This window comes from Phyllostomus discolor, chromosome 15 (assembly GCF_004126475.2).
Source record: "Phyllostomus discolor isolate MPI-MPIP mPhyDis1 chromosome 15, mPhyDis1.pri.v3, whole genome shotgun sequence".
Lineage (NCBI taxonomy): Eukaryota > Metazoa > Chordata > Mammalia > Chiroptera > Phyllostomidae > Phyllostomus > Phyllostomus discolor.
In genome coordinates, this window is record NC_040917.2 from 18,079,551 (window position 1) to 18,105,354 (window position 25,804).

The 25,804-nt window shown below is 49.1% G+C and overlaps 1 protein-coding gene across 2 annotated transcripts; it reads left to right on the top strand.

Moving 5' to 3' along the window:
* Positions 1 to 1,573: 1,573 nt before the first annotated feature.
* SLC30A10 (solute carrier family 30 member 10) lies at positions 1,574 to 25,804 on the top strand. 2 transcript variants are annotated; one of them, XM_036016068.1, is made up of 4 exons: positions 1,574 to 2,055; positions 18,176 to 18,253; positions 22,785 to 23,024; positions 25,263 to 25,804. In XM_036016068.1, the coding sequence occupies exons 1-4, from the start codon at positions 1,608 to 1,610 to the stop codon at positions 25,763 to 25,765; spliced, it is 1,269 nt and encodes a 422-aa protein (XP_035871961.1). In that variant the 5' UTR covers positions 1,574 to 1,607; the 3' UTR covers positions 25,766 to 25,804. The 2 variants fall into 2 exon arrangements, with proteins under 2 accessions (XP_035871961.1, XP_028387135.2); XM_028531334.2 differs by lacking the exon at positions 1,574 to 2,055 and adding an exon at positions 16,736 to 17,532.

A 25,804-nucleotide genomic window follows, 5' to 3' on the forward strand; every position in this document is an offset into this window, starting at 1 on the left:
TTTTGGGGGAAAGAAGTCGAAACTCTTCGAGTGTTGGCCAAAGTGAGCACGTTACATGATCTTGATTTCAATCACCTACCCTTTATGAATAGGAAATAAATTTTATGTTAATTCCTACAAATAAATTACAGTTTATACTGCATAGAATTACAGTTTATATCAGCTACAGAGGCTCCTCAACCCAACATTTTGAATCCGTGAATATGGGATTACCAAGATTTTAAATTTACCCTCAGTGACTTTTTCACGGTAGGAGCTACTTTTTTCCTGGTGTGGTAGTTACAGTTTTTCATTTATGTGTTTTGTTTTTTTTTTTTTTTGGTAGTTTAGACTGACTTTGCAGCTCTTGCAACTTCTGGAACCGCTCTGTTAGTTTGATTTAGTTCTGCTCGCCCAGCCTCAGTAAACACGGTGAAGACGAGCCCGAGTGGTCGGCTAGTGTTTCGGGACTAGCCAGCAACTGGCGCTGGGTGATGTCAGCACCCTGGCATTTTCGAACCTTCGTTTCCTTATCTCTGACATGACTCATCTGCCAGGATTGTTGCAAAGATGGCAGCCATGTCTGTTTGGCGTCGCCAGGTCACGATAAAGGTAGCTGTAATGATTAATCAAAGAGGAAAAAGGAAAACATTCTCACAAAAAACCCTCAGAGCAATGTCTGGTCAAATGTCTGGGCACCTGGTGGCCCAGTCGAAATTGACACAGCTAATTAATGCCCCCCCCCCCCCCCCCCCAGTCTCTCTGCTCAGAAAAGAACGGACCGAGCAGCTTTAGTCCCTGCTTCTCCAAAGGGTGAGTGTTGTCACCAGGCTGCTCAGAGCGACAGAGGCCGCTGTGGTTCCGCCTGTTCAGGAACCAGTAAACCTCCAAGGATTGGAAGTGATGGATGATAAGAGTAAAAACAGAAATAGTGGTTACGTGGTTATAATTTGGCTTTATTCCCCGAAACTGACTGGAGTTACGTCTTCAGCTCCTCCAGATTAAAGGTGTTTTCTCTTTCCTGAGCGTGAGGATTTTGTTTTCTTCCTGATCGTGGAGGATGCTGGGAACTAGGGTGCTCGCGTATTCCAGATCAGTGGGCCAGGCAGCGCACAGCTCACCCTTGTTCCACCTTTGGCTTTCACTTGCTGTAGCCCCGATCTAGAATGTTCCCTGTTCTCTGCAGTGAACAGCATCCCAAACTGTTTACACGCCAGGGAGGCAGGACAGGCTGGCCTTTGTCCAACGACTTGTCTCACCGGTCGCTGCGTGAGTGTGGAGGCGGGGAGGGCCGAAGCCACAGGTGTGCCCCTGCGTGATTCAAAGACACACAGACTCGACTTCTGCAATGAAACTCACACACAAACAGAGGAATTACCTGCAGTCCCCGTCCGGAGCGGGTGACTTCCCTTTCCACAGGCCCAGCTCACATGACATCTCTCCTTTAATTGCCCTTTAAACTGCTTTATGGCTTTATAGCAGCCTATAAAAGCTGACTTCCAAATCTGACAAGCGCGGAAAGGCTGCAGGGGAGAGGTTTCCAGGAGTTGTAATCACCGAAGCCGGCGGCACCCCCGTGCGCCCAGCCTTCCCAGGAAGGACGCGGGCTCGCCCGGGGACCCGGCGCCATGGGCCGCTACTCCGGCAGGACCTTCCGCCTGGTCTTCATGTGCGTGGTGAGCGTCCTCCTCTTCGTCATGGAGCTGGTGATCGCCTACATCGGCAACTCCCTGTCCTTGGCCTCGGACGCTTTCGCCGTCCTCTCCCACCTCCTCTCCATGGTCATAGGCTTGTTCGGCCTCCGGGCCAGCCATATCACGCGGGACAGGAGGAGCACCTTCGGCTTCTCGCGGGCCGACGTCGTGGGGGCCTTCGGCAACACCATTTTCGCCGTGGCCCTGATGTTCAGCATCCTGGTGGAGGCGATCAAAAGGTACATCGATCCGCAGAAGACCGAGGCCGCGCTGCTGGTTCTCAGTGCTGGAGTCATCGGGCTCTTCTTCAACGTGCTCAACTATGTCATCCTGGACTGCTGCTACTGCTCCGCGCACGGGCCCGGGGGCGACGCCGGCACAGGTACAGGGCTGCGCAGGCGTGGTGGGCACACTCCCGGTGGCTGCGGCCCTGGGGGGCCTCCCCTGGGGGCTCTGGAGAGGGGCCCGATTCCTCTTGCCCTCGTGATTTTGCCACAGAGTCACCTCTGCTCCCAAGTTCCTTGGAGCTGGGCGGCAGCAGGCTGCTTCCAACTCGAGGGTCTTCTTTCACTTTGAGTGGCAGGGAGTGGAAACGTGTCCAGACAGGTGGAGAGGGAGGAGGGGCGCCGTCACCAGAGGCTCCGAGGGGGCGATGGGGAGGAAAGCAGACGTGGCTCTGAAAACATCCTCTTTGAATTAGTTACTTTTGTTCACCCGGCTATGGCACGGCTGCCTTTGAATTAAAAAAGTATTTTAGTGTCCCCATAAAAGATGTTCAAAAACTACTGGACTAGGTAACCAGCTCATGGTGAGCAAAATATAAACAATTGGGCAGGATGATAAAACTCTTAAGAATATATTTAAGGAATTTTAAATAAAATGGAGAGGGGCATAAAAGGAAATGATTGAGTAAACTTTAGCTCTTTTTTAGGTAGAAATACTTGTGTGCATTTATTTATTATAGAAATGTATCCTATTTGAGAAAAGGGGAAACTATGAATACATGAGTCTTTGGGGAGGTCTTAAGAATGGGCCCCAAACATCTGTCCAAAGATGGAATTTTAAATCTTGGAAGAGAACAGTCTAAAACAATCAGTCCACAAGATAAATTATTAGATAGAACCATGTTTTTTTATTATTGCCCTAAGAGAAACTCTTTTAAAAAAACATATTAAAAACTCTGGCAGAAGGGGACTTGGCTGGCAGGAGCGGACCAGGCTCATACCTGGGCTCTCCCACAGGGCGGGGGTCCAGTTTCATTCCTCACCCGTGCGCCCACCTGTCCCGTGGGAGTCAAGGTCGCAGGACTAAATGGGATCCCGAGTGTTGAACATTGGATAGGCACTTGGTAAAGAATAACTACTGTTTTTCTAAAAATCACAGTGCAAGCCTGGGAATTATGTGGTAATCCAGGATCGTTGAGTTCTGGTGGCTCACCAGGATTTTAAGAAATCTCAAGCATTTCTTCCTCCTTCGATACTGATCAGTTTTCTCTCCCTCCCGGGGGCATTTACGTGCCTGGGGAGCCTGAGCCGACATTTGCACTTTTTATTGTGTCCTTCCTGACTTGGCTGCTACTGTAGATAATGTCAGCTGGATGCAGTCCTTTATGCTGTCTGCATCCAAATATTCCCTTAGGTATATCCCATGTGTCCCTGGGGTATGGGTTCAGTACAGACAGGAACAAATGAGAAACGAGAGTCTCTATGTTTAATCAAAGTAAGGAACCGATTAGGGCCTCATCTTCTCAAAAAGACAATAATCAGTTAACGTGAGCCCCTACGCCTTGTCTCCATCCATCACCCCAAGATACTACTTGAGGTTCCACATCATAAAATTCAGAAATACATATATGTATGTATTCGTGGCTAACTTTAAGGGAAGAAAGCTGACATCAAACAAGTGCTTCGTATAGACAGTGGCAGTGTCCTCCTTACTAAATTCACCATTACGGTTTTAGTTCTAATTTTGTCTTTACTCTTTACATACTTTCCTGCACATAACAAAAGCGATTTAGGTAAAGGGTTTGACTCTCTGGCCAGCAGGAAAGCTGCTAGGCAACCGTAGTTCTGTTTTTATGAATTGGGTTATTACTGGACAGGTCTAAGTTTGGCTCTTGTTTGTGGCTATGCGAAGGTAACAACAGGAGGCTGAAGACAGATATTTCACCCTGAACTTGTCATTTTCTATTGTCTTAATTCCCAAGTATCTATCTTCTGTTGAAGTGTTTGATGCTGCATAGTATTCTACTTTAAATAGCTAAGTGTAGTAAGTACTATTTACATATAGCTAGTGCTTTAAGATCCATATTCTATGTTACCATTATTATTTTGGCAGCTTTAGGTGTTGCTGAGTTTTTCTATTAGGAATTTTAGAGTGTTTAAACCCTCCAAGTAATTTTAGGATGGCTACTTACCTTCTTAGCATTTATGTCTGAATTATATATTTATCACTTTTACTAAAACATACATTTTGCTATCCTTCCCATCACCAAATAAGCTTAAAGTAAAGTGTAAATATTTGGGTTATATGGATCTCAAAAACTAACATTAATGCAATTTCTTTTTTTTTTAAGATTTTATTTATTTATCTTTTAGAGAGGGAAGGGAGGGAGAAAGAGAGAGAGAGAAACATCAGTGTGCGGTTGCTGGGGGTCATGGCCTGCAACCCAGGCATGTACCCTGACTGGGAATCGAACCTGAGACACTCCATTAATGCAATTTCAATTGCCTCCTATTCTAAGATGAAATGTAATTCATCCATACATGTGGATTTATACTAGGAGGTTTAACATATGAGGGGAAAATTGATCCTTGGCTTCAAAACAGCCAGCCTACACTTAGGATAAAGACCTGTGTGTCTAGAACCCTAGCTCAAAGCATTTCAAAGTGCCCCTCAGCTAAAGTATCGTGGTGCCTCCTGGTTTAGTGACCAGCAGCACATAATCATTGCTTCTGTGAAATCTCCGGCCAGAGAGAATCTTTGACTTGGCCAGCTTTCGGTCTGCCCTGGTTCTGTGGGTCTTTTACTTGTTCTGCTTTATCCATCCGGTACAGGAATTGATGACACCAGTTATATTTTGTGTTTGAGGTCCTAGAAAAGCCAAAAAAAATAAGACCTTGAACTTTAAATATTAACAACACCGACTGTATGTACAGTTAGGACTTGCAACATCCCTGGGGGATCATGGAGTAAGATACATGGGTGAATCAGACAAGCTGGAAATTTAACACACACACACACACACACACACACACACACCCCTGGGAGAAAAGAACACCTGGGAGGTTTATCTGGCTGAGACGTGGGATTAGGTTGATATCTAGCCAGTGGGCATCCTCCCCAATACAAAAAGCGATGCTGAAGCAGCTTTGGGGCTAAAGTAAAGGCAAAGCGAGAAAAGCAAATAGTACAAGCTTGAAAGAAAAAACAAACACAATGGGTTTAAAGTCCAAAATCTGAATGGCTGGATGGGAGGGTGTTTGGGGAAGGGAAGAGGGGGGACAATGTTTCTGGGGTTCAGATCCTGGGAAATATGTGGCTTCGCTCTTTTCTTTCTCTGGGTTTAGGGACCAAATTTGCTTCATTTCCATGTTTTCCTCCTCCTTGTTTACTTCATTTGATTTTTTTTTGGCGTTCACAGTGTCTTTAATGTTTGTGTATATTTCTGATAATTTTCCAGGCTTGAGTTTTCTTTAAAATGTCACTAATAGGTCTCTCTACGCCCTGGACTTGTACTTGAACAGGTACCTGGCTGTGTGGGCAGCTCTTTCACGGATAGATCAAGCTTTCTGTTTATCTACTTTTTCAGTGACACGTTTACATCTGATATATGTGCCTCTGCTGCCTCTCCTTGGCCTTCCATTTATCTAATTTATAAGTAACAAAATTATATCTGAAATTTCTTTTTCTTCTCCTCCTCTTCTCCTTCTCTTCCTTGTCCTTCTCCTCCTTCTCCTTCCTCTTCCTCCTCCCCCTCCTCCTCCGCCTCCTTCTTCTTTCTTCCAAATGCCTTTCCTTCCATGTTATTTAAATTATGTTTGTTTTGATGCTGGATTATGCTCACGTCTGGTGAACACATCACACCCTTTCCCAGAGAGTGACATTTGCAATATTCCTGCCTAGCAGAAAGTTTAGCAATTTCCACGACATTCTAGACCTCAGTTTTTTTTTTTTTTTTTTTTTTTTTTTTTTTTTGTTGGTGGCCCTTTCCCCGAGCTGCTTCGGCCTGTGAATCCCGCTTCCTAAGGAGACGTCTCTGTCCCTCTGACTTGGTTCCAGCCTGGGGGTCAGCCTCTGCCGGAGTCTGAGCCTGTGAGGTCTGGAGTGCTGGAAGCTCGTCCCGGGGCCCTGCACCTGCCTTGCGTCCCCCTGGAGACGTCTCCCCAGCCCTGCCGTGTGCTGTGGGCCTCGGGGAGTGTGTTCTCCCGCCCAGCCTCCTTTTGTCCCGATGTTTGTGAGGAGCTGCTGGCGTTTTGCTTCCTCGGCGTCCTTCTCCCAGGAAGGCCTGGCTGAACTGTTAATGTTTAATGGTTGAATCAGGTTCTTAGAGTTGTTCCCTTCCTTCTCTTCTACATGGAAGGCCGGTGTTCGGCGTTGTTGCTGGGCTTTTTCCCTTTGACGTTGCCGTTGTTTTCTGTGCAGGCATGTATTTTTTCCAACATAGATTGTTGTTTTGTTTTTTTTTCTTTTCATCGCAGCGAGAGAAATGAAGTCAGTGTTTTCTGGGTCTGCCAAAAGCAGCCGTTGTCCAAACAAACCTTGTCGACTCTCACCTCTGAGCTGGCCCATCTCACTCGAAAGGCATTTTCCAGCTAAACCCAAAGTCAGACTGTTAGGTTCTTTCCTTTGACCCGCTTCGGGGCGTCTCCTTCTCCCTGTGCCCGTCCTGGGGTCCTAACGCTGTGCCTTCACCTGTCCCCACAGGACACGGGCAGCCCCTGCACCCACCATGGTGGCTTTGCTTCGAAGCTCACCTGGTAATTAACACCTTCAGCGTCCATGGCAACTTTCCCAGGCTTAGCCTCCCAAATAGTTCCAAATTCTATGGGGGTGTTGTATAGCTATACCAGCCTTCCGTGGTCATTTCTGGTTCCGGTCGCTGCCTAACAAAACCCTTATGAATTTCGTGGCATCAAACAACAATTATATGATGATATTTGGGATGCTGTGGGCCAGAATTTGGCGGGGGCACAGTGGGGTGGGGGGCAGCCCGTTTGCTCCACAGCGTCTGGGGTCCGCCCTGGGAAGACTCAGGGATGGGGGGGGGGCGGTGGCAGGAGGCCACCTCCTCGGAAGGCGCGTTCACTCGGGTCTGGCTCCCGCGCTGCGAGGTCTCCGAGTCCAGGACTGCTGACGGGACCACCCCCACGTGACCTCTCCGCGTGGCGTGGCTTCCTCACACTCAGTGGCCTCAGGACACCTTGTACGACGGCTCAGAGTTTCCGACGAGAGTGTCGGTCCATTCCAACAAGGCAGGCACTTCAGCGCCCCCTTCTGGCCCAACCTCTGAGTCTCTGGATTACAAGCAAGTGACAAGGGGGAAGGAGCGTCGAGCCCACAGATCCCACTTCTGGATGGAAGGGTCATCAAGGCCTCCCTGTGGAAGACCCTGCAGGGCAAGAGGCGTGGCTGCACCTACCGAGTGGCCAGTGGACAGAGAGCGGCCCCCTCCTTGCTCCCACTCCCATCTTCAGAACCAGCTGTCTGTGATGTCTGCCTTCCAGCCGCAGTTCGTGTCCCTTCCCCATGCCAAAGCCACACCCTGCACCCCAAGACTCCCAGTCTCATCTCCTGGGCACCAGCTTCTCCTGTAGGATCTTGTCCTCTTCCTCAGAGTCAGGGCCAGAGAGGCTCCTCCATCGGAGGCCTGTGAGCTGCAGGACGAAGGCCCTGCTGTCCACACCCAGCGTACGACGGTGGGACAGAGGACGGAAACTGCCGTATCGCTGGGTGCTTTTATTTCAGAGAGTAGGCACAGACTTTAGGGGGCGACTTTCAGTAGCTCCCTGGTGCATTCCAGGTCTCAGCCAGGCCTTGCACATCTTGCCTCTTTGTCTCTGATGCTGTCCCTGTACCCCAGCCCCTAGTCTAACCTAACCTAATCTCATCTTCCCTTCAAAGAAGATTTAGGAATGTGTGCATTTTCTTCCTTCCTCCTTCCCTTTCTTGCATCTGTCTAGCCTCAGGAAAATTCTCTGTCCTGGCTCAATCTGTCTGTTGTTTCTTTTTTAAAGATTTTATTTATTTATTTTTAGAGAAAGGGGAAGGGAGGGAGAAATAGAGGGAGAGAAACATCAGTGTGTGGTTGCCTCTCGCACTCCCCCTACTGGGGTCTTGGTCCACAACCCAGGCATGTGCCCTGACTGGGAATCGAACCGGTGACCCTTTGGTTTGCAGGCTGGCACTCAATCCATTGAGCTACACCAGCCAGGGCGTGTCTGTTGTTTCTCACTGCAAACTACTCTCCTCATTTCCTTTGCCCAGTAAAGACTGAAACACAGTACAATCGGGTCATAAAAAGCTCACGCTTATGAAGATCCACAACAACACCCACTCCTCTGCCAGCCGTAGGGAGGAATTGCTTGCTCTACCTGCCAAGGCCAAAACTTCCTGGAGCCTTAGAACCGATGGTCTTACCAGGAGCCTCGCTCTCCATGTGTTACTTTGGCCTCTTGCCATTCACCTTTATCCTTCTCAAGGTTCTTGCCAACTCACCAGTGTGTAGGGCTTTCAGGACTCATAAACAATGCAGGGTGGGGCCAGAGTAGGTTTACAGTCGTTTGCCTTGGAAATGATACACTAATTGATAAACAATAACACAAGGATAAACTCCGGAATTCGCGTACTCACAACCGTAAACCTACTCCGGCCCCACCCTGCACTCCTTTCTTACTCGCCTGAGTTTGGAAGCGACTGATAAGTAAGATATAGATGCTGGTTGAATGAAATATCAGTGTTGTTACAGACATTGAAGGCTATGGTTTAGGTGCATAGCAGCAAAGACCTTTCTCATAGTTCATCCCAGATTAAACTCACCCAGTGGGACCTCCCAGGCCCCGGTGCGGGCAGAGCTGCCCCGCCTAGTTGCCCCACTGTGCACCCAGACAGGACCTCAGCTCTCTGGGGAAAGGCAAAACTGAAAAAAAAAAAAAATGCCCAGAAGAGTTTCACTGAGCATGCTCCGTGCTCTCTACCTTCTGGCAGACGTCGGGGAAGAAGCGGGAGAAAGAGCCAGGAGTGCCCCTGCTGCCGAGGCGCCACTGTAGGAACTGGGAGCTCGGGGAGTGGAGGGTCTGCTTGCCAGATGCGAACAGTGGGGAGCTGGCAGGCTCCACCTCGAGCCACATAGCCACTGCGCAGGGGGACCCGCTTTCACACGACGGGAAGAAGTGTATTTGGGAAAGACGCTCCGAGACGACGTGTCCGATTTGAAGTCACCAGACACCTTACGCCTCAAGTCCCTATGCAATTAGCGGAGATGGATCTGAGTGCCCCACTCAGAGATGCTCAATAATGGGGAAGATCCAAAAATTTAGGAGGGAATCAGCAAAAAGGCAGGTGAAAAAATATTCAGAAAAATATGGCAAAATGATAATTACGCAGGTAACAGAAGAAATTTTCACATAAAACCGCATGACCATGAACTGTCAGCATTTAGGGGGAAAAACAGAAGATAAGAAAATATTACAGAAATTAAAACCCACGTTGGAAGCGCTGAGACACAGAATACACTCTGTCAAAAACAGCGAATGATATGGAAGGCAGGCTGGAGAAATGGGCCGAGGAATTTAAAGCAATTGCAAGGAAGGTAATAGCTATAGACTAGGTGTTCCCTGAGGCACGGATCAGACAAGTATACCAGAAAAAAATATTCAAAGATATAATAGAAGCATAGATCCTGACCTAAAGATAAAAAATGGCAAATCAAAAGGGAACATTGGCATGGAACAATCCATACGTACATCCTGGAAAACTTTCTGAGCATCACACATAGAGAAAGAATGCCATGGGTACCCAGGCAGAAAAAACCCACCACTCACCAGAGGATGAATGCCGGGCTGCATTCGGATTTCTCCATGGCAGTGTGCCATGCCGAGATACAACGAGTTAATATCTGCACTGTCCTAAGAGATAAAATGTAGCATGAAACCCAGAATTTCACACCCATCTAAGTTTTGTTCATTTATTATTGGCAATGTAAAAACATTATTAAAAAGTATACATAAAACCCAGGAACCCTTCTTGAAAAAAGGCCACGAAATGAAATTCACGTGACCAAAATATGAATCAAGATGACTTTATGACTTTGAAAGCCATGGTATCAAAAGGCTATTAGCAGTATACCAATTTAAAGATAGAACTATGGCCAAAGCATATTCAGAATTTTATTTTATTTTATTTTATTTTATTTTTTAAAAGATTTTATTAATTTACTTTTAGAGAGGGGAAGGGAAGGAGAAAGAGAAAGAGAGGGAGAGAAACATCAGTGTGTGGTTGCCTCTCATGCGCCCCCTACTGGGGATCTGGTTTGCAACCCAGGTATGTGCCTTGACTGGGAATCCAACCCACACCCCTTTGTTTCGCAGGCTGGTGCTCAATCCACTGAGCCACACCAGCCAGGGCCACATTCAGAATTTTAGATTCAGAATACAATGTAAATGTTTTAGATATTAATGAGAAAACCAACAGGAAAAAAATCATTGAGTAAAATTAACTCTTCCCCCTAAAAAATATTCAGGAACTCATGGGCTAGTGACGTTACAAGCCTAGTAGAAATGGAACTTTCATACATTTTTTTAAGATAAATGAAAAAAAATAAAATTGTCTTTATTAGCAGATATGATTATTTACCTCAAAACTACCAGGAAATCTTTTAAATTCCTACCAGGAACTCTAAAAGCTAATAAGTGAACTTGGCAAAGTCAGAGGATAGAAAGTTAATATAAAGAATCGATTACATTCTTATCTACTGGCAACAGACAACTGGAAAATAAAGTGAAGAAAACAATCACATGCATTTTTGATAGAATATAAATTTGTACAATATACTTAGGTGGCAATTTGACAAACTGTGAACAGCTTTATATACCCACACTCTGACTTGGTATTTCTAGGAATTTATTCTCCAAAAAGTGAGCAACCATACAGGCACAAGGACATACACTGGGGGATGTTTACATAAACAATCACAGTAATGCCACGGTGGTGAAAAATACAAGTGGATTAAAATGAAAGCTGCACATCCATCAGGTTGCTCAAAAAACCCATGGGCATTGCTACTATCGAAGGGCGTAAGCAGGAGAAAAGCATGAGTCAGTCATATGAGAACCCACGCATGACTTCAAACCCACAACACTAACGGTGCCTTTTGTCTGTCTGTGTGTTTGCATCTTCATCATCTTATTTGATGTTCGAGACATCTCCATGCGCAAAGTCGTGTGAGGTTCTTATTGGCATTTGAGCGGTTGGGAAACGAAGGCTCAGCAATTCAGTGAAGGACCTAACTTGTCCAGTCATTCACTGTCAGAAGCCGAGAAGCTTAGTGCCCCTCCAGATCTCGTAGTAATGTCCAACACAGCCCCTCCTTGTATGAAGATGATGAAGTGATGTCTCCCGGTCCAATCACCCTGGTCCTCTGCACTCTTCCACTATGTAACAAGAGATGATCAAGTCTTGCTGGACAAAGAAGTGTATTTGTGACAGCTGAGAAGTTAGGAGTTTTCAAGTTGTGAAATATTGTATTAATCACAGTTTCACATTATTACTGTTTTATTAATCGAGAGCTAATTAATTCTGAGCTAATTAGATGATCTGAGCCAAGGGGAAAGAGATAATAAGAGTGAAAATAGGTCAGTCTAAATAGCTGTGAAGGGGGTTCCGCAAGGGTGCGGACTAGAGGTCAGCAATAGTTCTGCGAAGGATGAGCGCTAGAAGCTAAGGAACGGAGCCAGCGCCTGCACATCTGCCTAAGAAGGCACCATGCAAGCCCCCCGCATGCTCCCTCCTTTGGCTCTCACAGCCACGCCCTGCGGAGGGATCTCCACCTCCGGATTCTCCAGGACAGTGCAGACCTCAGGGAAGTGAAGTGACTTGCCCACGGCTAGTAACAGCGCCAGGACTGCATCCCGCACCCGAGTGGCTCCCACACCTGTGTCTCTCCATGACTTACCCCGGAATATTTGTTTAACCAGTGCCCCCGGCAGATAAAGGTGAAAGTACTTACTTACAGGTTGTATTTTAACATCCCGCACCAACACACAATTATCCCCACAGTGTCTCTGGCACACGGCCTCTCTCATTTTCATATTGTCTAAAAAGGAAGGCGAACCCAGCAGTGAAGGGCTCTGCTGTTTTTGTGAAAGCTTTTAGTAAATCATGAAATGACATAGGACTTGACTTAAAGCTGAAGCTTTGACTAGGTTTAGAATGAACATCAAGGGCGAGTTCCCCTATTTCTTCTAACCTCTAGCGCTTTTTTGTTTCCATTCGGATTGGAAATGGTCCAAAACTGACTTTTCTGTTCTCTCGTTCACCTGAGCAGGAGGAGTTCCGCCCCAAATGCTATCAGTAAGTGGCGAGGGATTTTGGACGATGAATGTTTCTTACATTCCCAATTCTGCCTCGAATCCTTCCCCTGCTCCCTCCTAATAGCTCTGTCCCCTTTCATTTGCTTGTTCTCATGTTCTCCCTCTCTGCTCCCTCTCCACACTGCATACACAGGGTTTCTCTGTGACTGATTCTTCCCAAGATTCTTTCGGCTGGCCTGATAGAGACAGATTAACAAGAGAAAATGACCAAACTGAACTAAGCACATATGGGAACTCCACAAACATCAGAGAATCAGAGACCCCACATGCAAGAGAGGCTCAGAGACAGAACGGGGCCCTGCCCGGTGTGGCTCACGTGGTTGAACGTCATCCTGCAAAGTGAAAGGCTGCCAGTTCAAATCTCAGTCAGGGCACACGCCTGGATTGCAGGTTCAGTCTGTCCGGAGCACATACAGGAGGCAACTGATCAATGTTTTTCCATGTCCCTTCCCCTCTCTAAAAAAAAACCCCAAAAAGACGGAAAGCGGAAAATGAAGTGTATATGCCATTCTGAGCTTCAGAGGGGAGGAGGGTTGCTGCAGGACTGTAAGAAGAACAGATGTTCAGTGATTAGAAACCTGTCCTGCCCTATCCATGGGTCAAAAAGGTTGTCTCTGCTAATGTCTTCTTATCAACCTAGCATAACATTCTCCAGGTCCATCCATGCTGTCGCAAAGCATAGAATTTTCTTTTCTTTTCTTTTCTTTCTTTTCTTTTCTTTTCTTTTCTTTTCTTTTCTTTTCTTTTCTTTTCTTTTTCTTTCTTTTCTTTTTTCTTTTCTCTTCTCTTTTCCTTCTCTTCTCTTCTCTTCTCTTCTCTTCTCTTCTCTTCTCTTCTCTTCTGCTGAGTAGTGTTCCATTGTGTACATGTCCCATAGTTATTTTATCCATTCACCTACTGATAGACACTTGGGCTGCTTCCATAACTTGGTGTTTGTAAATAACGCTGCAATGAACATAGGGATGCTTATGCTCTTTTAAATTAGTGTTTTGGGCTTGTTCAGATATATTCCCAGAAGTAGAATCACTGGGTTAAAAGGCAGATCCAATTTTAATTTTTTGCGATCTCTCCATACTGCTTTCCACAGTGGCTGCACCAGTCTGCATTACCAGCAACAGTGCAAAAGGGTTCCTCTTTCGCCACATCCTCGCCAGCACTTGTTTGTTGATTGATTGGTGATGGCCATTCTGATAGGTGTGAGATGATATCTCGCTGTGGTTTGAATTTGCATCTCTCCGATGATTAGTGATGTTGAGCATCTTTTCATAGTCTATGGGCCATCTGTCTGTCCCCAGTGGAGCAGTGTCTATTCAGGTCCTCTGCACATTTTGTTTGTTCGTTTCAAAGTGGTCTTGACCATGACCTTACCATTTCTTTTCACTCATTATGCCTCTGTCTTGGAAGGTAAGAAGCTCCTAAAGTTAACGGATTCTAAAAGAGTTTGAGGGACAAAATACTACAATATAATTTGTGTTACATATTATATAAATTCATCAAATCATACTTATGCACATATAAGTATTTATGTAGTGTATATACACTTACATATAAATATTTATATAGTTCTATAAAATATAAATAAGTAAATAAGATACATATGTACATATCATTTCATATTTTATACATAAAATCAGAGTTAGTCAAAACATCTTTTTAAAATTGATTTTTATTGAATCTATTGGGGTGATGTTGGTTAATAAAATTATACAAGTTTCAGGTATACAATTCTATAATACTCATGCATCATCTGCATATTGCATCATGTGTTCACCACCCCAAGTCATGTCTCCTGCCATCACCATTTATCCCCTTTATCCTCTCCTGCCTGCCCCCACCCCCCTTTCCCACTGGTAACCACTGTTGTCTGTGTCTAGGAGGTATTTATTTACTCAGTCCCTTCACCTTTTCCACCCAGCCCCCTAACCCCCTCCCCTCTGACAGCCGTCAGCCTGTTCTCTGTATCTGTGCATCCCTTTCTGTTTTGTTAGTTTATTTTGTTCATTAGATGTCCCATATAAGTAAAATCATACGGTATTTATCTGACCAGTCTATTTCATTTAGCATTACGACCTAGCTATTCTACTGCTGGGAATATGGCTGAAGACACCCGAAACACTAACTGGAAAGAACATAAGCTCCCCTATGTCCACTGCAGCATTATTTACAATCACCAAGATTTGGAAGCAGCCCAAGTGCCCATCGGGAGCTGAGTGGATGAAAAAGCTGTGGTTCATTTAGACAGTGGAATCCTACTTGGCCATAAAAAACAAAGGAAATCTTACCTTTTGGGACAGCGTGGACAGACCTCAGAACCTTTTCCCTGAGTGTATTCTGCTGGCACCTGTGGCCATTCTTCAAGCCAGGAGCAAGCCCTGGGCGGCTCCCAGCTTCCTCCTGGGCTGCCCCCACTGCCCTTCTGGGGGAGTCTGTCCTCTGCCAAGATGCGGTTCTGCTCACCTCGGGCTTTTCTTCCCATTGTGTGAGTGACAAAGAAGTGCCATCCGCAGGGATACTTAGCCCCTCAGGCAGGTCCATCCCCAAAGGCCTTCCTCTCTCTTGCTTGGCTGCTGTGCCAGCTGCCCCGCTGCATGTCTCAGAGCTTCCTTCGTCTGAAGGCCGTGTCTGCCAGAACTGAGGAAGGGGCAGTGCCTGGCTCACCTGTTCATGTATTAATTAGAGAGTGTCACCTGTGATTCAGTGGCAATTCTCTTACACATGTTCTGTAATAATACTAACACGCCAATGATAACATGGGGACCTCTGGACCTTCTCCCTCCCATTTTCTTCCTCCTCACCCTGCACTTTTATTTTCTTCCTGGCAGGTCAGATTTTTCTGCTTAAATAAGTGGCTGACATTTATTGAGTGCCTCCTACGTGCCTGTTAATCTATTTAATGCTTGCTGTTGTTTACTCTCTTGTAATAGCTGCTCACCCACTTAAGATTATCTTGCGCCAGGCTACATATCTTCAAAACTTTCATCTCCTCACTTCTTTGAAAGTATCGATCATTTGAATACTGATGTTTTGAGAATGCTCCAAATGATCAGTTTCCTCAAGTTCTCCGTGCAGGGCTGTTTTCCTGGAGGTGGGGAGAGGGGATGTATCACAGGCTTGCCGAGTGTGGAGGCTTACCTGGGGAACGGTGGCACCCTCAGATCGGGGATGGTTTTGCACAGAGAGCACTGAAAGACACGAGTACGCTTAAGAAGGCTAAGGCAATGAATGGGGCTAGAATTAGAATGTCCTGCTAATGGATTCTGTGCTTTCTTCAAGTGCAACATTTGTGGTCATTTACAAGCCAAAAAGCAACGTGTTTTTTGCAGGAATGGTGAGTGTTCGGGGGTTGGGGATGGGGGAGGGAGAATAGAAATCACCAGATTTCACCTTCAGATTTTTTTTTTGGAATGAGACAACTTTATACAAAATCATACCAACAAAGAGACCTGCAAGGGCTCCCCCACCCCACTCCCTAAGCTGACCAAGAGCAAACACCCTTCCCCAAAGGCCCCCTTCCCGGGCCTCTCCCACTGTCCTGGATCCTCTTCTGCTTCGGATAACTTTCACTTGGAACAGGTCCTCTGTCAACACCAAAGACTCTGTTTGGAATAAACCTTCATGGGGGGTCAGTCGATTGACCCGAGTGTCAGGTCATGCTGTGAGGTTCACAGGGGCTGGTAGAATATTCTCTCCAGCGGAGACTGATACAAGCGCACAGAACAAACAGGCCTGCCCCGGTGCTTCTCTGGTGGCCAGGGGACTGGTGCGTCTCTCGGAGAACTGCATTCTGGGTGCTGGGTGGCGGTAACCACGTTCCCAGTAGTGTGATCGGTGCCTTCCTCCGGGGCTGTCTGTGGTTCCCCGGGGGAGAGGGGGCTTTGTGAGTGAAGATCCTAAAGGGGGCAGGGGGACAGGGATGATGACACTGTGCCAAGACGGAGTGACAGAACGACAATGTGTGCTTTAGGACGGCTGGGAGCAAGCAGAGAGGACAGACAGTCACTCCACGGTGGTCCCGGGGTGGGAGCGCTGAGTGAGGGAGCAGCTCAAACTGCAGGAAGGGCAAAGCGGGACGTGCCCCAAGGGCAGGGCTGGCCAGGTGGGGACGCCCAGGCCTTACCAGGCAATAAGTCCTCTGTAAGGCAAGCAGCGTCTGGGCACGTAGGCAAAGATGTGCCCGTCCGCTCTGGCGATCACACCCACGGTGGCCAAGGTCCTTATCTCTAAGGGCCGGCGGCGGGGCTTTGGTGATGGAGGGGACTGGAGAAGGGAGTGAGGCTTTGGGCAGATTCCACGTGGGCTTGGTTGGGGCTGGGAGGGAGGGGTCTGTGAGAAATGACATCCAGACACACTCCCTCTTCTCAGCAACTCCCTGCTGTGCCCAGTTCTGTCCTAGAAGGATAGACATTGGCTCTTGGCTGCCCGCCAAGAGAGGCTTGGGACGCCAGGGAGGGGAGGAGGCCACCAGCGGAGGCGGCATAAGGTCCGTGTAGATACGGCCGCCCGGCCCAGTCCTTTAGACTCTGGCCGCGGAGACTGCGCGTTCTGCCTCCACCTTTATAAAGAGCCCAGCGCAGGGCGGCGGGGAGGCCCGGACGCCGGGAGGCGGGTACCGGGCTCCACTGCGTCGGGGGGCGCCACCTGTGGTGGCCGGCGCGCGCACTGCGGGAACATGGGCCGCTACTCGGGCAAGACGTGTCGCTTAATCTTCATGCTGGTGCTCACGGTCGTCTTCTTCGTGGCCGAGCTGGTGTCAGGCTACCTGGGCAACTCGATCGCGCTGCTCTCCGACTCGTTCAACATGCTGTCGGACCTGATCTCACTGTGCGTGGGGCTGAGCACCGGCTACATCGCGCGCCGCGCCCCGGGGGGCTCCCGGGCCACCTACGGCTACGGGCGCGCCGAGGTGGTGGGCGCGCTCAGCAACGCCGTCTTCCTCACTGCGCTCTGCTTCACCATCTTCGTGGAGGCCGTGCTGCGCCTGGCGCAGCCCGAGCGCATCGACGACCCCGAGCTGGTGCTCATCGTCGGCGCCCTGGGGCTGGCGGTCAACGTGGTGGGGCTGCTCGTCTTCCAGGACTGCGCCTCCTGGCTCGCCTGCTTTCGCTGCCGCCGCCGCCGCCGCCGCGCGCCGCAGGTGGCAGAGGGCGGCGCTGACGGCGCTTTCGCGGGGCCGCAGGGCGGTGCCCACCCAGACTCTGCCGTGACCCTTCGCGTGGCCTCGCTGGGAAAGACCGCAGGGAAGGGGGCGATCGTGCTCGCCAACGTAGCAGGTGCCTTTCGGGTGCATCCTCTGGACCGCTTTGTCCTCCCCTCCTCTCGTCTCTCGCGGTCCCCTCCCAGTCTTCCCACGCCCCCTTTTTCCCTCTCGGCTTAAAAAAAAAAATCCATTTCCTCTGTAGTCCCGCTTTAATCCTCCTCTGCTAACTCAACATATCCCCCACGATTTCTTTTATTCCCCACGATTTTTTTTCTCTCTCTCCTGGATCCTTGGGCCGGCTTTGCTTGTTGTATTCCCTTCCCCCCATTCTTTCTGTACAGAAGTATTGATTTCCTTGGAAATCAGTTATCATTGGGCAACAGGTAGCGCCCCCCCTCCTCCCCCCTTCTTCAGAGGCTATTTACATTATTTTCTCCCTCCCCCTTTGTCCATCCTGTCCCCTTGGGAGTTAGGGGTTCGGGGGTGCCGCCTGCCTCTTTTGGTTTAGAATTGTATGAGATTTGTGAATGAAGTTCACAGGTGGGCTCCAAGGCTAAGGTCAAGGGGCAGTCTGTGGCTCTGAGTGTGAACGTGTATGTGGGTGGGGGTCTGATAAGCTAGGAGAAATATGAAATAACGAACCTTTTTTTTGAGACCCTTGGTTCTTTTTGTTTGTAGAACTTATACACAACACAAGGTTTCTTCTTTGAATGCAGGTGATCCCCTGAACGCCCAGAATGAGCCAGAGGAGACGGTAAAAAAGGAGAAGAAGTCAGAAGCCCTGAACATCAGAGGTAGGGCTGGCTTGGGGTCCCCGGGGAATCCTGTCTGGCGATGCACATGGGCTGTGCTGCGCGTTCTGTTTGCCTTTGAAGGGGGCGCGTTGGAGAGCAGGCAGGTTCCATGCACAGACTCTGACCCTGCCTCTTGCATCATCGCAGCATCGATTCTGGGGGGGATGCTCGCTGCTGATGGCTGACCCTTGCTCCACTCAGACCCACGCTCACGCTGCCCACTCTAGGCCCCCCCCCCCCCCCCCGCCCAGCTCAGTGGCCTGTCCCCATTTCACTCGGTTTTGCCCAGGCATGGATATCGCTAACAAAACATGCAACCTGTTTTGACTGGATATCCTTTTGGTAAAGGTGGGAAGTGAGTAGGTGGTCCGCTATCCAAGGTGGCATCACTGAAGGGCCCTCATGGCCTCGGTCACTTCTGCCAAAACTCTGCTTCCGTGATGGGTCTGTTGCCGGACTCCAATCGCCACTTCCAGGGCCACAGTGGGGACTCTGGGGAGGCACACCCACAGCCTTCCCCCGCCAAGGGCCAAAGGTCAGGGCACTGGGCAAAGGTCAGCCCAGGGAATCCAAAGGCACAGTCCTCCCCGGAGAACCAATCCTGTGTCCACCATCTCTCCCTTCCCGTTTCTGGGTCACTGACTTTGCTTTGCTTTGCTTTGGGTCGATCCCCAACCTTGGTTTTGAGACTTTCAGCAAGGACTCTGCTACCCTTTACTTTCAGATGGTTTGGGGGAGACCATAGTGGGCGTAGGCGGAAATAATATAAAGAAAACCTAACCGTCCAGCAGACATCTTTATTTCTGAGCCTCACGTCTGTTTTACAAGGTGATACCCGGATGGATCCATAGGGAAATCAGAAAATGACAAGAACATACGAGCTCCTAAAAGTTCTGAATGAATTCGTTTTAGAAACTTAACTGCGGGGGGGGATTTCTTTTTTTGTATTTAATTATTTAGTCTTTATTGTAGTAAAAAGGATGGTGATTATCAAATCAACTAAGGGAAAGCTTTTAGAGTAACACAGACTATATAGACATTTCTAAATAATCAATTGACATCGGTAAGCTATATAGTCTTATTGTCCATAGAGCGACCAGGGCTAATGAAAGCACTGAGCTTACTTAATACTTTTGGGATTTTAACTGAGATCGGACTTCAGTGACACTATTTTTGGGACATGGGATGACCTGCTCTTCTCAGGGGTTGGGAATGTTTCTCGAAGATCTTTGGTTCCTCACCCATTGTTCTTCTTATTATTTTTTTCATTTTATTTTTTCAGTTACATTTACATTCAATGTGAGTTTATCTTGGTTTCAGTGTAGTGGTTACATAATCATATACTTTGCCACAACAGGGAGTTTCTAAAGAGCTCAGTGGTGAATCTTTCTGGAAAGGGAACCTGCAATAAAAAAAATCGCTATTCTTCATCCTTCTTTGTTTAGGTTCCGTTTAAGGAATGTATATTGTAGGTTTTTAAGATCGCGCTCACCATCCTAGTGCTTTAACATTTCCAAGCACGTTCTGTCCGTGAGTCATTCTGACGTCACAGAGAAAGACAGCAGGTACTCGGAGAGAGGCAGGGAAGAGTTAAGAACAGGTACCAGTAGACAGTGTGACCTAGTTTGGGAAGCATAGCGTAGGGGAAACATATAATCTCACTAATTGTCAGTCTAAAAACGACCTCGCTCCTGGGTAGAAAAACGTCAGGGGTGAGATGCCTTACTGCACCTGGCAGAGTGGCTGACAGGTGGGGGTGTGGGCTCAGACTGCCTCAGTTTGGGTCCTGGCTCTGCCACTTAGGGCTCCGAGACCTCCTCTGTAAGCCTCTAATGGCCTGCTCTTCAAAACGAGGATGGATAATGCCTGCTTCCTGGGCGGTGTGAGACAAAGTCTGCACGGTGCTCGGGCCCACGGGAGGAAAAGCAGCAGAGATTTTTATGGCGGGCCTGCTCCGCACAAGGCCATAGTCACGAATGAGTCACTTAGGGTGGCAGCAGTCTCGCCAGGCGGGCAGGCTGGCATCCAGGTGGTGAGTGGAATGGCTGGGCTCACAGCTTGGCCGCCTGGGTCAGGCTGAGCTCAGTACCTATGCTTTGGCCGGCAGGAGCCACCACATGTTTCAGGCTAGGTGGGAGACTGGCCTTCCCTCGAGTCCAGTGTCCTTCCCTTGGAGCCACGATTCAGAGAAAGGCCACAGAACGTTAGGGCTGGAAGGCCTTCAGGGAAAAAGAACTCTCCCCTTCCCCCTTTACAGATGAGCAAACAGGGTCCAGGGAGTCTGGCACCTTTCAGACTCACCCCCGCTCACTCTTCTCCCGGGGTCCCAGAGGCAGGGCTGCTGTCTGGGGTCCTCCCCAGGAGCTCACCCTGCCTGTGGACTCTGCACAGTCCACTGGACGCTCACACACGTGACCTGTAAGCCACGGCATTAGGAAGCAGGACCCTCCCCCAATCTGCAGGGAAGCAAACATCTGATGGGGATTGTTGTGAACAAAAATCGTTTCTTGGGTTGCATGGCTGTGTCTCCCACTCCAATGAAATGTAAAAAATGCCTTCTAAGAAACGCACTCCATCTCCAATTGCAAAGCCGTGAGAGCTCACCTCTTTGAAACTTCTTGTCAGCGTGCTTGGCTGGGGTCGATTTTATTTAATGGGGTCAAACGTGATACCTTAAAATAGGTTGCAACAGGATGTCAGAAAGACAACGAGCCCTTGGCGTGTCGGTAGAACTAAAAATAAAGGAAGAGCACTCCCGACACCATTTGAAAAGGAATCCCCTTTGGTGAGGCGTTTCGTTCTAATTCTCGTTTTTCTCCCCAATGAGAAGGGCCTCTCCTTTCCTCCATAGCCACTTGTCAACGCCCAGAGCTAACGAACTGCGTTTCCTCTCTGCATCCGATTCAGCAGCACAGTAGCTTCTCCACGTGCTGGGTCGTGCATCACACTCCAGCTGATGTGCAGCTGCCCGTTCGTGATACATGCCAGTTTTTGTTTTTTGAGTTCTGTTCTTATCTAGAGACAGCAAGGGAAGGTCAAGCATGAGGGGGGTCCTGTCTTTGCAAAGCTACCTTGGGAGCCTTTTGACTCATCAGGCGATTGGGTCGTCTCCCCAGTTGAGCTCCTTGTCTCCAGGAATCTGCTCAGAAGCCTTTACTGCGTGCACCCAGCATGAGGTCCTGTTGTTTCGCTCTGTGCGTGCCGGGATGTGACGTGTGGTTCTTACTGTGGATGGTGGAAAAAAAATAAATTTGGAAGGTATTTTATAACACTGGTCCTCAGGGGCTAACCGTGAGATTTCTCAGGAGGAAAACCTGACATTAGAATTGAGGACTCCGCTGTATGATGATGGTCCTCTGGTCAGGCTACCCCGAATTGTATCTGTGCTCCGACAGTTCCCAGCTGTGTGACTTTGGATAAGTAGCCTCAGGGTGTCCTCATTTGTAAAATAGAAAGTACAACCACCTCAGAGAGTCCTTCAGATGTTGCTTTCTATAAAAAATAATTCTTGGTGTTGATTTTGTATCATCCTTCTCGTAAGATTGTCACTTAATTCGTTACGTCGTGGTCCCTGTGTCTAGCAAACAGTTGGACCTCCGGACCTTCTTTGCCGGGATTGCATGTTTCCAGTACCACAAAGGGGCTGAAGAGAAGCCTCTAGAAACTTCCTCTTTCATTAAAGGCATCCGCGATTTTTATTATCTGTAGAATTTTAATTTTCTTTTATTGGCTCTTTATGCAGTGGGAACATTGCTGGAGACCCTGTTCTTGAGGACTTCTTAAACCGGATGTGGTTTGGGCCCTGGTCAGGTAGCTCAGTGGGTCAGAGCTTTGTCCTAATGTGCCAAGGTTGCGAGTTTGATCCCCAGTCAGGACGCATACAAGAATCAACCACTGAATGCATAAAGAAGTGGAGCAAGAAATCAATGTATCTCTCTCTCCTTTCCTTCCTCCCTCGCTTCCTTCCTTCCTTCCTTCCTTCCTCTCTCTCACTTTCTCTCCTCCTTTTCTCAAATCAATAAATATTTTTAAAAATTCAGTTTAAATGACCATGGGCTGAGTGAGAAGGTGGCAAAGGCACATGGGGGAGGGGCAAAGGGACCCAGAACATAAAAGACATACCCTATTCCTTCTCCTCTTAAAAACGTTCAAACCGATCAAAAGTACAGGCTGACAGAAGAGGAAATCATTTGTGCAGCCTCTGGTCTCCAGCGTGGTGCCCTCGGAAGGGTGCCGGGTGGCAGCCACGAGTCACGGTGGCCTGGCCCAGTCCCTCTTCCTACAGGTGACTGCAGCTCAGAATTGTCCCAGGCCAGTCCCCTACTCCCAATTCTCAGAGGCCTGGGGTTCTGTTTTCTGCAAAAACAATTGCCACTTTTTAAAAGAGACTGGAATCCATCTTGCTGTTTCATCCCAAGAGAAGACAAATAGCCACAGGCCTTCACAGACTCGGACCCCGAGTCCCCGAGGGTCCCAGGGCCCCCCAACTCGGACCTGCGCTCTGGCTAGCGGTCTCGCTCTCTCCTGGCAGGTGTGCTGCTGCACGTGATGGGAGACGCGCTGGGGTCGGTGGTGGTGGTCATCACGGCCATCATATTCTACGTGCGGCCCCTGAGAGAGGAGGACCCGTGTAACTGGCAGTGCTACATCGACCCCAGCCTGACCGTCGCCATGGTCATGATCATTCTGTCATCGGCCTTCCCACTCATCAAGGAGACCGCTGTCATTCTGCTGCAGATGGTCCCCAAAGGGGTCAACATGGAAGAGCTGAGTAAGTCGGGCGAGTCTGGTCTGGAACCTCTGCCCACTTCCCGTCCCTTGGGCCAGCGGGCCAGCGTTCCTGCAGAGCGGGGTCTGCTTCAGGCACCCCGAACTAGTCACCCCTGCAGGAAGCAGACACCCCGTCACCTGTTCTGGAGCGTAGTGAGATGCCCCGCGGCTCCAGGAGCCAAAAGTCCTTCACGCCACCACACGTTTTCGGAGAACGTAGCGCTCAGGCAGTACCCGGTCCCGGCTACTTACCTTCACGTCAGGGATTCGTTTCCTGTCCAGTAAGGCCACTCTCCCCGCTCTGAAACCGCGGCCGCTGGAATTCTAGGTCCTGCTCTCTGGTTCATTGGTTTTCAGGGGCATGTAACGCACCGTGTCCCTTCCAGCACTGTAAAAGGGACAGCGTTTCCATGCAGGTCATTCACGACCTCATTCCGTAATGAACCCCGGAGGGTTTATTTGTGTGTGTTTGTGTTTTGCTCTCCCCCGACAGAGGTCACACTCTCACCCGAGTTATGTGCATCCGAGGGTCAGAGTTTCGGAGACCCTGTGGCATTTCGGAAGGGGCGCTCTCCAGATGTCGGGGAGGAACTGGAGGTGCAACATGATGTCTGGTGTTTCTAAGTGGAGATTATGTTTCTACAGAAAAACCCTTTTCCTGCAGGTGTGCTATGGTTCCACCTGCCACGGAGCCTGTGGACATGAGTAGAGCCCCGTCCACTACAAAGCTATGAGGCTGGGAGTTGGAAGAACTTATTTCAGGAAAAATACCCCAAATTAGATATAAATGGGTCTTAATTCATTGTGTGGCCATGCCTGGCCGGTCCCCTGTGAAGGCTGTGGCTGTCCTGTGAAGGGCATAGCCCAGGGGCCCTCTGCTGACAGTAGCATTGGGACCAGCCGGTCCAGCCATTGCTGTCAACTTTGGCTCCTCCTATGACCTTTGGCCCTGGAGTTCTTCTTCTTCCTTTTGGTTGCCGTTGGCGGTGGTCTCTTCATTGGCAGCGTCAGTGAGTGGACTCTCCCTCTGAGGGGTGGTGGGTGCGGTCAGCTCTCTGGCCACCTCCAGGGACAGAGCTGAGGTAACCAGCCTCCGTTCCCTGCGCCCGCTCTGAGCTCAGTGGTGCGGGCAGAGTGGGCGTAAGAAGAGATACGTAAAACATAGATAGTGATCCCAACAGCAACCCTGTTGTGGCACTGGTTAGATGCTGGGTATTCTAAATGCGTTCCTTAAATTAACTCATCGTAATCCTGAACACAACCCAGTGAAGTACAGTCTTTGTCATCCCTAGCTGATGGATAAGGAAACCCGGGCCCAGAGGGCGGGGCTAGGCCAGTGGACCCAGGACGTACAGGTGGTGACTGAAGGTCACGACTGAGCTGGGGTTCAGGCTCTGGCTGGCTGCAGGGCCTGTGCCCACAATCACTGTTCACTCCCGTGTCTCTGCACTTGAACTCAGGGCCGTGTGGGGAGAATGGGGGAGCCTGGATAAGAGAAGAGCACTCTCTCCTAACCCTACCCCCCAGAAATGACCTTTCTCAATATTTTTGTGTCAATCATTCCATAAAACAGGCCTGTATCTGCTGAAAAATATTTTTTTGGTGTATATACACTGATGTTTTATTAAAAAAAAGAAAGATCATGCCCTATGTGTAGTTTAACTATTTGCTCGTTTCTCCTATCCTTAAATATGCAACTTAATTTTTCACAACTGTATCATATTCTAGTATAGAGTTGATTTAACTATTTCCTCATTGTTCCCATTTTTTAAATTTATACAAAGAGCATTGCCCAAACCATTCTTGTAAATGAGTATTTGGTGATTTCCTGTGGGTTGAATTCCTAGTGTTGGGATCGCTGGCAAAGGTCTCAGGCCCACAGGACCCCATCATCCCCTTTAATAAAGACTTCCCGCCTTCTGTGCCCACTGCTGCCCTCCCGTGTGCCCGTGCCTTCGTGGACTCAGCAGCCCTGGGCCTTTGCTGCTCTTGTTAAACGTATTTTCTCGCATTGCCTGTTACGGGCTAGCAGTGTTTGGTAGAGGAATTCAGAGAGGAGAAAGGAGGTGATGGGGAAATGGACTCCTAGAGGTGAGGCTGTTTTGCTTCCTGTTATTCTTAGTACACCCATCGTTTTGGTGGGGATGCTTAAACGGGACCGCACCTCCCCCAGGTGGGGCCGTGCTTCCGTTTCTCGTCCTCACCCGGGCTGTCTGTCATCTGCTCTTCTCCGTTGCAGTGAGGAAGCTCTCTGCCGTGCCTGGCATCCGCAGCATTCACGAAGTGCACGTCTGGGAGCTCGTCAGCGGGAAGGTCATTGCCACCCTGCACATCAAGTGTCAGAAGGATGGGGTATACCAGGACGTCAGCACAAAAATCCGAGAGATCTTCCACTACGCGGGCATCCACAGCGTGACCATCCAGTTGGAGAGCTGGGACCCGCAGGAGCCCGCGGAGCAGAAGGACGCGCTGTCGCTGTGCAGCGCACCCTGCATCTCCAAGGGCTGCGCCAGGCTTCTGTGCTGCCCGCCGCCGGCGCTGCCGCTGGCGCACGTCAATGGCTTCGCGGAGCTCAACGGCTGCGCCCCACCAGCCGTGTCCCGGGGGGAAGGCCTCGGTAGAGGAGAAGTTACGGACGCGGTTATTGAGGTGTCGTCGGGTGGCTGTGTGAGTGGTCACGGACAACAAGCTTTTACCAAAACGCAGGGGGACGCGTGTTATGCCAACAGCACGCATTTCTAACCTGGGACCTCCCCCCGCACGCAGCCTGGACAGATGAGG